The following is an 11,866-nucleotide window of genomic DNA, read 5'->3' on the forward strand; positions in this document are numbered from 1 at the left end:
GAGAATATTGTCGTTTTTAGATATACAGAAAGGGTTGTTGCTATTCCAGATGGTGGGTCGGATGAAAGTTTCATTCTTTCTGTTTTATTGAGGAAGAATGCTTTGTCTATGTGAGGAAAACACTTCCCCTTACTTCTCTTTTTTTTTTTCCTGTTCCCAAAAGGACTACATGCTGAGTTTGGCATGTTACATTTTGTGCCCAGAAGTGTTGGTGTCGGTTGCGGTTCCATAATTGGAAGTTGGGAACAGAGCTACTTTCCATGGAAATGTTGGAGGTATCCCACGAGTGAAGACACCGAATTCACAGCTTAACTCATTAAAAAAAAAATCATGAAATGGACATTCCTGAAGATAATGAATATCTTTATAGTGCCATCATATTGCAGATCTTGCCATGAAACATGTTTTAGGCGCTGATTTTTCCTTTGGAACAAATTGGAGATAATTTCTAGCGTTCAACTGGAAAGCAGAATGGTGTTGTCTTCATTTAGGATATGTTGCCTATAGCAGTGTTGTTTGATTCCTTTGGTAAGAAATTACATCCTGGGTTCTCAATATAGCAGGGATATCTTGGTTCCTTTTAATGGCTTCAATTAGAAGAACTTTTTCTCCAGTGCCACACGCTGGAGCTATGCAGAATGGGGAGGTGCTTTCAGTGGCTTCTCCCTTGCCCAAGTCATCGTCTAGTCCGGGCTACTCATCATTAGGAGGATCTTTATCAGCAGAGTCTGTTTCAGTGGATTCCTGTTCGGTTCTATATAGACTTCAAGCTGCTCTTCTTAGTATTCTATCTCGGAGATATCGGCCGTCGGAGAGGTCAAGAGCAAAGGGGCAACTATGGCGGAGGGCTTTTGTCCATTTCTTTATTTGCTTTATGGTTGGACTTTTCATTGGATTGACCCCGTTTATCTCAATGAACGTCTCAATAAATCTTGGGTCCAAGCAGCAGGCCTTCTCCTTTGAGGTCATCGCTCCAGATGGAAATGCACATCAGCACGAAGGTACCTCAAATAAGGGACCTCATGTTGAGGCTCGAAGATTCAAGGACAACGCCAGTTTAGAGACACGGGCAGTGAAACCGGAGCTGCTGCTTGAAATTTCTGATGATAAACTTGATGCCCAAATTCCTTTTCATGATTCTGATCTTATGTACAGGAAGCTTTTGATAATTGTGACACCTACTTATGCTCGGCCATTGCAAGCCTATTACTTGAATCGACTAGCTCAGACATTAAGACTGGTCCCTCCTCCTCTACTCTGGATAGTTGTGGAGATGTTCTCCCAATCTGCTGAGACAGCTGACATCTTGAGAAAAACAGGTGTTATGTATAGACATCTTGTGTGCTACAAGAACCTAACCAGTGTGAGAGATAGACGTGTTCACCAAAGAAATGTGGCGTTGTCTCACATTGAAACACATCATCTCGATGGAATTGTGTACCATGCAGATGATGATACTGTGCATTCCATCAATCTTTTTGAGAAAATGAGGGAAATCAGGTACTTATTATTCCTGGATCTGCTTCTGTCACATGCCTTCAATTATTTTTGTTGATTTCCTTTTGCAGTGTTGTTTCTTGATGTTCTATGGCCAGTAAGTGATGTCAAGTTGCACGCATTTGGTTGTAGATTTGGAGAATGTCATTTATATTTGATAGAACTGGGTTGATCCCTTACAATATTAATGGTGAAGGGGTTTATACGTACTTACATTTTGATATACATTCATACATATTGCTATACGCTGCATGCGTACATTTATGCCAGTTAGATAGAAAATCTTCCAACTTCATATTACACTTAAACAAAACAATTCTGTTTTGAGCTTTTATTGGAAGATGGAATTTTGCTTTTCCATAGTTTTGGTCGACAAGACAATGGTATCAAAACTCCCAGTATCTTAGGATCTGCTTGTTTCTCTTTCGATGTTAAAAAAAACCTCTATCTGAAAATTTACTATGGCATCCAACTATAGCTATAATAATATGCAAGCATGTAGTTGGAGTTTCTTAGCATAGATATGGATTTATTGTTGTGAACAACAGATACTAGGAGTGAATCAAGGTTCTCTGAGAATTAAATAATTTCAAAATTTGTGACTTGGTGCAAATGTTATATTATAATTGTCTTGAAAGTGTTAGATATATCTTGAGAATTGAAAACCACTGGTACAATTAGGAGGTACAAAAGAGTAGATCCCTGTTTATCTAGGGCACATCTTTTGCTTTTATGGTGTATGTGATCACGCATACTTTGTTGTTTTTATCCCTTTTAAATTATTGTTATTTTTTAAGGTCTGTGTGAACTTAGTATTTTCCTTACTTTTCCCAGTAACATGGCTTTTTTCCATTAGTTGATGTTTGAGCTAGTGCTGCTTCTCTCCAGAAAAAGCTTAGGTATAAGTCATACATCATGTTAATAGGGGGAAAATGCAGAATCCTTGAGCCAGATTAAGTGGCTCTATCCTTGTGGAAGTTTTTATGCCAAAAGTGTCCTGGGTCAAGTGATAATAACCATCTGATATTTGCCGTCTTCTAGACCAACGGAAAGTTCTTGCTCACCTTGGAGGTTTTTTACTCTAAAAATGTCTCAGCTTATGTGACCATAGCTGTGATCTGTTGCACTGTTATGAACCACTACAAAAGATCTGGTAATAATCTGATTGGATCTTATCTTCTCTTGAACATAATGAATCCCTGGACCATTTCTGTTCATGCACACATTTTTGTTAACAACCTCCCTTCTCCTTTACCTAGAACTATTTCCTTCTCCCCATTTCTTTGGTCAAGATAACTATAAATATAACTGGAATTCCAAATATTGCACAATGAAGGTTTGCAACTGTCTGTTATGGTTGTCTGGCAGCCATCTCTTTGCCATGTGATAATTATTTATCACCTGTGGCTAGGGTGCATACTCCATAATACTAAGCTGTGAAATTATCCCATTTCTCTTTTTACATTTCTCTACCTTCGTAAGTATACTTATTTTGTGAAGTGAAACTCTTGCCATCCAGATCTCTGTATCTTATTCCCATGACCGCCACTTTTTGTTTTGAGTTGCAGGCGTTTTGGTACATGGCCAGTTGCTTTATTAACAGCAAGCGGAAGTAAAGCAGGACTAGAGGGTCCTGTCTGTAATGACAGCCAAGTTATTGGATGGCACACAAACAGAAGAAACAGGAGATTCCAATCTGAAATATCAGGCTTTGCCTTCAATAGTACCATACTTTGGGACCCAAAGAGATGGAACCGGTCCAATCTTGAACCCATTAGGCAGCTTGACACAGTCAAGAAAGAAGTCCAAGTTAGTCTGTTCTCTCTCATCAATGTTGGTTTATAAGTAGGTGTTACTTGCATCCTTATTCAGGTTGATATTTGCAGGAGAGTATGTTCATTGAACAAGTCGTAGAGGATGAAAGCCAAATGGAAGGCTTAGGAAAGGACTGCTCAAGAATCATGGTTTGGCATCTTCATCTGGAAGCATCCCATCCTTTCTATCCTTATGGGTGGTTCATGAAGAAAAATCTAGACACAGTTGCACCGCTCATTTGAAGCTTGTAGTACTGCAATAAGTCCATTTGCAGAACCAAAGTAAGCCCATTGCAGTTTGAATTTCATTAAATAGAAAAAGCGATCTGGCTGCACCCTGACGGGCTTCCAGCTGCTGGGCCCTTTTTCTTCTATGGACTGGTTCTTTGTTATTTTGATAGTTGGCTAGATGGGGAATCCCCTAGACAGTTGCATGCCAAATTTATCTATCTCAAATGTGTGATCTCACCGTGTATAAGGTTTCTTTCCCTCTTTTTTTTTTTTTTTTTCAGTGGTTCCAGTTCTTCAAACAAAAGTGGGTTTTCCAAAGCATTCTGCTGCCATAAGGTAATGGTGGACTGGGCTGAAAATCAACCCTATGAATTAATGATGACATGGACAAAACACAAAATTTGGAGCCCAACTTCAACTTCCACGCGGCAGGAAAAAAAACCTGGCTGCTGGAAGACTTTCTGGACGCTGCATGGCTAGAGCCTTGCTCCCTTATTCTATCTTTTCCACCTTGCAATTTCTATTTGAATAGCCAAATCCATACTCTTCTCTGGTTGAAATGATTTATTATGATTATTTTATGGTCAAATGCCCTACTAGGCTACTTGAACATTTATTTGTTTTGATTTTAGCTCTTTTAGATGTACATCTATATATGGCTATTGCTGATTTTGATGTCAAACCTTTTTGTTCTGTAGGGAAGATTTGTTTGGAGAAGTGGCTGTTCCCTGTCAATACCTTCTCATCTCCAGTTGGACTCCACCAGTCTTACAACCTTACTACCTTTAATTTATGCTGGTTTAGTTTACCATTTAGCATGGGACGCAATTCTTTTTGGTTCTAGACTCTTTTCTAGATTCCTTTTTTCTTTTCGGTAGCATTTTTCTCTCTGTCATAGGTTAAACATCTTTGTACAGATATTTGAGTTTGTGGTCTTCCAAGCTCTACCTTGATTGCCCTCCTCCAGAAGGGATGTTGAAGTTGAAAACTATCATCCCAGCTAGGATATGCAAGTATTCAGGTATTCTTTCTTTCTTTTTTCTTTCTCCCCTTGTTTGCTTCTGCTCAGATGCCATGGAGGAAGAGAGATTTCTCCAAATCCTAAAGAATGTGCATTTTTACTGCTACGCCATTCCTAATGTGTGATAACCAAATTTCTCTTCATTTTCATTGTGCTTGTTAGCAGGTTTTGAGCAATAAGCACCTTGTTTTGCCCTGCAACATTGATGTAAGTGCTTGTATTTCTTCTTAAGCTCCACCTGAACAAGGATGGAGACCGGAGGACATTATTTAAGGGTTTGATTCTGAGCACGATTGTCATTGGTCCTCTTTGAAGTCCTCTGTTGAAGTCATTTAACTCCTTATATTTTGCTTGACGTCCCTTGCTCAATGAGAACAAGTGTTCATGGTAGAATTCTAAAACTAAATGGAACAGAATCTCAATTTTGAGTTCTTACTGAGTCTCCTGAACCAAGAGAGTAGGTATATATAGTCAAAGCAAACAGTAGCCAATTTGTGGAAAACACTAGATGCGGCCATTTGGTGTAATACAGTTTTTTGTTTTGGATAAAATCCATCGCTGTACATTCTGGCCGTGCTCAGATTATTATTATTATTATTATTTTTTTGTTGAATAAGAATTTTATTGAAGGAAAGATTGTGGACAAGCATTAGCTTCAGAAATACACAAGTCTTGAAGCCAAGGAGTGGAAATTGGCCATTATATCACACTCAAGGATGATAAAGCCATTTGAGCCAAGGTATCTCGAATCTAGTTGCTAGTTGTTGGAATATGGTGAGATGAAACCCTGTTGAAGAATGAGAAGAGCTGTACAGGGTTATTAATTGCTGCTGCAGCCAAGATATGAGGTAAAGTGGTAGAGCCGCCAGGTTTTTAATAAGTTCTAGATTATCAGATTCAACTTGAATATGGTGGAGACCTATAGTATAAGCTTGAGGAAGAGCGCATCGAATTGCTAAAGCTTCGAATTTGAACACCCAAATGGTCCAGGACTACAATTCGAACCACAGATTTATCTTTTGGAAGGGAAGTGTCACAGTTAACTTTGAATTCTAGAGGAGGGGGAGGAGCCCAATTGATTTGGTTCAGTGTGGACTGTGGAGGCAGTTGAAGTTTGTAACTACTGAGATTTTGTTGTGGCTTGGTGGAAGTACTTGAAGGCCTGTTGCTCAGCAACTCTAATAAGCTCTTCTGGAGACTCAGATTGGGTGCCTCTGAAAATGCAGCTTACCCAATCCAATCCGGCAGATCATGCTTTGGATGTTATGTATTTATTTAGTTGTAAAATTGAGTTCGTTTTGCTATAACCATATGTGCTATCCTATGCAATGGTTTAACCTTGGTTAAGAGACTTAACTAATGACTAGGGAACAAACATGTTTTTAAATTGGTATATAAGAGTAGGTATCTTGACCATTACAATGTGGAGGTCAAATTTAGTTTCGGTCTCACAAAACCACAGCCTGAACACATGATCCAATAATTAGCTTATATCGGATCGGTTTGGATTAGATTTTGACACCTTTAGGCTAGATTCAAAACATATGGGCAAAAATTGGGAGAGGTAAAAGTGATTTGTTTGAGAGAGATCAGGTTGTGTTTGGTAGTCGTCCAAAAAACTGTTTTTGGCGATTTTCCATTTTATGAGAACAATAAAACAAAATCTTCCATTTGATGTCCACGGTTTGTATTAGGTAAAAAGAAAAAGAAAAAAAGGGGAAAATGTAAAATTTGGCAAACATTCCATTTGGAAGAAAAATCATGTCCCTGATGATTTCCCAAGGCCAAAACCTTCTCTATCTCCTTGAAACTCTAAAAAACTAGAGTGGTGAAGATTTTGTGAAGAACTATTGTAGGAGCCTCAATTGGATGGTTCGGTTTGGTTTCGGTCGGGTTGAATCGGTTTCAGTCTAGGAATGAGGGACACCAAAACCAATCCATTAAGGAACTTCGGTTTTTGGTTAGTTTCGGTTTTGGTCCGGTTTGATTTTGGTTTATCTCGGTTTTTCAATATTGGGTCAATACCGGTTAAGATCGGTTTATTATTGGGCTTGAATTATAATGAAATCTTACATACATAACTTATAGTGATAAGATTTGATGAAAAAAAATTAGTTTAAGTTTATGATTATGATTAAATCATGGTTTATGGTTTTAAGGGAACTAATATTGAAACCAATGGACAACAACTTACTAAGAAAATAATTAATATTAAAATCACAACAGAACCCTATTATCCCTAATCATTCATTTAACTATCCAACTAGTTTTGTATAGTGAACAAGGAAATCAATGGAAGCATTATTACAATTTACAAATCAATTTCTCTACTCATAACCTAATATTCAATAATTTGTAACAATTCTCCTTACAATAAAAATTTTTCTCACTAATATTGCAAAAAATGGATAGTGAATTCACCAATTTATAATGTCATTATCATTTATTTTTTTATCGGTTTCATTCGGTTTGGTTTTGGTTTAGTTATTAGTTGTTCGGTTTGAATCGGTTTTCAGTCGGTCCCAACATACCTCAGTCCAAAACCAATCCAATAAGGATCGGTTTGGTTCGATTTGGGTTCTATCGGTCCGTTTGGACTATCTTTTGACACCCCTAAATTATCGCTCGAGATCCTGGCTTTCCCTCAACATCGTTGGTCACTAGTCTTCCTCATATTTGTCTCAGTAAAAATCGGACTGAGAAACCCTTTCTGTGAAGAAAAAATCCCGTTTAATTCCTTCTCGCTCTCTCCCTTATTCCTATCTCGGTTAAACAGGTTCACCAAACACTACTAGTTTTTATGCAAAAATAAATTTTTAACACAGAAATATATATATTTTTATAATTAATGTTTTACCGTTTTAATGTAGTGTCGATATTACGAGTGGTTAAAGAGACAGACTCGGAATCTGTTGGGCTTTGCCTGCGCAGGTTCGAATCCTGCTGTCGACGACTCTCTCTGTTTTTCGGTATCATTCATCTTCAGTGATTCTACTCTTTCATTTTGGTTTTAACAATTCTGGTTTTGCCACCATTGAAGATGAGATTATAGAGGTTCCATCATCCTTACTCCTTAACCATTAGCCTTTAGCCTTTATCTGAATCTAGAGGGGCCAATGCTTTCATCATCATTGGTTTCTCTTTGCAACTTTTCCTTCTTCACGCCATTCCAAGAACATATCCTTCTCTTTGCTTGTTTCAAGAGAAACCTACTGAGAATGAATCTCAAAATCATTTTATTACAATCCAATGTAAGATTCTGCTGGACTTGCAGAAATAAATATAAACTTCCTTCTTTGCCAATTAAAAACCCAAATGAGGTTTTAAATGGAGGAGAGAACTTCAAATCTTAATTCTTGCAGTTATGAACAGGGGGAGCCTAGTAATGTAGCATCATATAATATGAGTGCAGGTCATTAATCCTTACATTTCTTCTCTAGGATGGTACCCCATTTGGATCTTCTTCTTCTTGCCTTCGTTCATGGCACCTTAATCTCTTCTGTCCTCCTAGTTGCTATCTTCTTCATCTTCATTTGCCTCCTGCTTGCCATCTCTGTTACACTCTTCTCTATCCTGCTAATCGATGCATACGATCTCCTCTGTTTAGCTTCTTCTTCATTTGATACCTTGAAGGACAATTTTGATCTGGGTTTTTCATTTTTAACTTACAGGTCAATGGGTTTCGCTGTTGATACCATTTTAGCTCTCACACCTTCAATGCAACGAGCAATCTCAGAGCTTAAAGCAATGGCAAGACATGTCATAGATCATCTCAAACAATACTGAACTTTTGAGGAGCTCAGTAGCAACTCGGCCACAGGAGCCGATTCACTGAGTTAGCCAGTAACCATTGAAAAGGGCATAATCGTCACTCCTGAGTCGAATCTGTTCTGTTCTTAAGAAGCCTATCTCTAATCTCCTTACCCTTACAAGTATGAGTCTCTGTGTCTTTTTCTTCTTTGAACTCTGAGTCATGGCTTCATCTCTTCGCTTGAATCAATCCTATTTTTCTCTCTCTTATTCATCTTCAACACCTAAACCTCAAAGAAACAGCTTCGCGATAGTACGATGCGGCCCAAGGGACAACCGGGGACCTCTGCATCGCGGGCGAATTCTGAGCATAGAAGCAATTCAAGCCGTTCAAGCCCTGAAGAGAGCTGAAAGAGTTAACGAAACCCAGATCGACGAATTCGTCTCCAAAACCCTATCGCGTCTTATCAAGCAAGACCTACTTGCATCTCTGAAGGAGCTTCTAAGGCAAGATCGATGCCATCTCGCCCTTAAGGTCTTCGAAGTTGCAAGGTCTGAGCCCTGGTATAAGACTGATTGTTCTCTGTACGCAGACATTGTGGCGGCATTGGCGAGGAAAGGGATGACGGAGGAGATAGATAATCTGATAGATGTGGATCTGGAAAGGGATGGGTTGGGCGCCGGTGAAGAACGAGGGCTTTCTCGGCTAGTTAAGGCGTTGACTGCGGCGGAGAGGACGGAGTCGGTGGTTAGGGTTTATGGATTGATGAAGAGATGTGGGTGGAGATCTGCATCTGCCGCTGCTTCTTCGACTGACGAGTATGTGATTAAGGTATTGACCAGAGGGTTGAGGAGATTGGGGGAGCAAAGAGTAGCTGACGAAGTTGAAATGGAGCTTATGGGCTCTGTCACAGGTGGCAAATTGGATGAACTGAGTGCTTGACATAGATGTTTTCCCCCCATTGTTAGGGTAAGGTGTGCTGAACAGAGATGAGGCCTGTTTGGTTGTTTGCCTGTTTTACTATCCTCCTTGTTTGTAGAATTAGAAAATTGCCAGAAAAAAAGTAAGAAAATTCGTTTATGATACTTTTTTTTAAAGAAATGATACCGACTTATTATAGACTATGGTATATAGTATTTTCCCTACAGTTTTCAATTGAAAAATAAAGAGAATTATTAAGGTTATAGGAAATCATAAATGAATTAGGGCTTCACCCCAAAAAAAAAAATGAATTAGGGCGACCAAAACTTTGTCTAATAAAGTTTCCCATGGCCATTTTCTGATTTTGAGTTCTTAATAGTTTTTTAAGTAATACAATTTCTTTTGTGGTAGTACCATTTTCAAAGACAATAATGCAGTAAGGACGCTCAAAATTCTCTATGCCCCAACAATTGTTTGAAGCATATCCAGTGCATTTTTATAAGTTTTCAAGAGTTGGTAGCCTAGCGGAAGGATGCTCTTCCCCTGTCACCGCTCGAGTTGGCATACCTTACTATCGCTTGGCTAGTTCTGAATTTGAGTCTGCACTTCCCATTGTCGTTTGTTGGTTTGAAGATGTGTTGCTTATCCTATGGGACTTCGGCCCAGGGACTATAATCACTACCATAAAGCACATTTCTGATACCTAAAAAAAAAAAGACATTAAATGGTCAAGTGGTCGGACCTAATATTTGTTACATGATAAATCGGTTAGGGTTCAAATTTTGTGAATGAATAGCCTTTTTTTTTTTGAATGTATGAGTAGCTCTCACGATATGGAAGATTGAACATGCAAGGGGAATATGCTCATGCATGGGGGAGAAAATGATTGAGTTTTGTAATGAAATTTGACTCACGGCCAATCATGAGTATTTCTTTCCTATTCAGTGGTTGGAATCCTCAAATCATGCTTTCATTTGATAAATTATGAGTATCAAATGATGATTTGTTAGTCCATGGAGGCTTATATGGGTGGATCAATCATAAGAGTTTTTACCTTGATTTAATTTTTTTTAATGAGGAACTATCATTTTTCTTCTACTTTCTAATATAGGAATACAACTTATACTGTCACTTAATAAATTTGTATATTTACCTAAGAAACTTAATAAATTTGTATTAGGCACTTGAATGCATAATTTAGGCTTTTCTACTGTAGAGATTATGTTACATTTTAAATAACCAAAGTATATTAATTGTTAATACCTAGCTCAGTTTCAAAGGAAAATAAGAAAACATGTTACCCCTAATTTGCCTTTATAATTTTTTTTTTCTTTATATATGGGGAGTGGGAATACACCTTGGGAGAAAAGTGAGGAGTCAGCTTCTATATATCTCTACTTATTTTAGGGGGCGGGGGCAAGTTCAAGTTTAAGATTTGACATACTATTTACTCTTGTGAGTTTTGAGTACAATCTAGTAAGACCCAAAGGGGTTTGCAGTAAGGGAGCGCAGAGGTCAATTTACATATATCCGGCTGCATCAATAGTGGGTGCCTATGGTTTTAAGAAAAGTGTGCGTTCGTACACCTTAGGCTTCATCTTCTTTATATGGTTCAATTTGATGTTCGGTTGCAACGTTTTCCTTCTAACAAATAAATCATATTTCTCTCAATAGTCTATCCTTTACATATGTACAACAACAAAATACATCTACTATTCATGGTCTCATAATCTCGCTCCCATATCCACTCTCTTGCTTTATATTTTATCCATTTATATTACTCTTGCATGCAGGAACCTGAGACTGAATTCTACATAGAAAGAACCTTGCCAGCTTTATTTATGGGGAAATGAACATTCCTTGGTCTTGCGGCTCGTACACCAGAGCAAAGCCAATGAGGGTATGCAGATGAGCATCAACAAAGGTGGGTACATCATTTTTCCTCACTCTGTATCTAAGAACAAGTGTCACACCCCGTTCACCCTGAACCGGAGCGGTGACCGAGTTAACACCGGTTAACCCAAACCTGCCAGGATCATCAGATACTGTATTCCACCACAGCATACATACACTAACATCAATTCATCAGATCAGCGGAAGACTAAGTTTTACCTGTAAATAATTCCCATATACTCGATACCCAAATGATAATACCATAATTATATACATTTGGGCCCGAAGGCATGATATATACACAAAAAGAATGAAGTTCAAATATCAAGTATATATACATGAATTTATCAAAATCATCAGAGTACCCAGCTCGGCTCGATCTCAGGGCTGGAGCTCAGCTCGGCCTCAGAACTGCTGTCCTGCAGCACAGCTCTCACACGCGCAGTCTACGTCGTGCTCAAACTCATCAGGGGTCCACCAGTCCTCTTCAGGAAACTCGACTGCGGGACCCACCCCAAGCTCCTCAGATGCATGACCTGCAAAATCATCTAAAAAGGGGTGTACACGTGGAATGAGCTCACTAGCTCAGTAAGTAGAGAGGTGGACCACACACAACAGTCCACACATCACAACACATCATATGCACTACATGCCATGCAAGTCATTTTAAATCACATACACCTAAACAACATTACTAAGTCTTTGGTTTTAGTGCTACTACAACCACAGTGCGCGTAT

General features: G+C 38.6%; 2 protein-coding genes across 11 annotated transcripts in view; both read left to right on the forward strand.

Annotated features, from left to right (window-relative positions):
• LOC122072015 (probable beta-1,4-xylosyltransferase IRX9H) overlaps positions 1–5,143 on the forward strand; it is a 5,831-nt gene extending 688 nt beyond the window's left edge. For 2 of the 10 annotated variants that reach the window (XM_042636519.1, XM_042636518.1), the window contains exons 2-8: positions 164–528; positions 615–1,500; positions 3,066–3,306; positions 3,384–3,593; positions 3,824–3,878; positions 4,241–4,563; positions 4,729–5,143. In XM_042636519.1, the coding sequence (XP_042492453.1) occupies positions 495–528; positions 615–1,500; positions 3,066–3,306; positions 3,384–3,554 (1,332 nt within the window). In that variant the 5' untranslated portion in view covers positions 164–494 and the 3' untranslated portion in view covers positions 3,555–3,593; positions 3,824–3,878; positions 4,241–4,563; positions 4,729–5,143. Of the gene's footprint in view, positions 1–163; positions 1,501–3,065; positions 3,307–3,383; positions 3,594–3,823; positions 3,879–4,240; positions 4,564–4,728 lie in introns of all 10 variants that reach the window. The other 8 variants (XM_042636522.1, XM_042636521.1, XM_042636523.1 and 5 more) reach the window with 5 other exon arrangements.
• A 2,736-nt stretch (positions 5,144–7,879) lies between these two features.
• On the forward strand, positions 7,880–9,438 carry LOC122057331 (protein THYLAKOID ASSEMBLY 8, chloroplastic). Its single transcript, XM_042619387.1, has one exon. It carries the CDS (start codon positions 8,537–8,539, stop codon positions 9,254–9,256), a length of 720 nt encoding a protein of 239 aa, XP_042475321.1. The 5' UTR covers positions 7,880–8,536; the 3' UTR covers positions 9,257–9,438.
• The last annotated feature ends 2,428 nt before the right edge of the window (positions 9,439–11,866 follow it).

The sequence above is a fragment of the Macadamia integrifolia genome, chromosome 2 (genome assembly GCF_013358625.1).
Source record: "Macadamia integrifolia cultivar HAES 741 chromosome 2, SCU_Mint_v3, whole genome shotgun sequence".
Classification (NCBI taxonomy): Eukaryota; Viridiplantae; Streptophyta; class Magnoliopsida; order Proteales; family Proteaceae; genus Macadamia; species Macadamia integrifolia.

Coding starts and splice junctions, on each gene's coding strand:
- LOC122057331 (XM_042619387.1), top strand. CDS start 8,537: ATGGCTTCATCTCTTCGCTTGAATCAATCCTATTTTTCTCTCTCTTAT.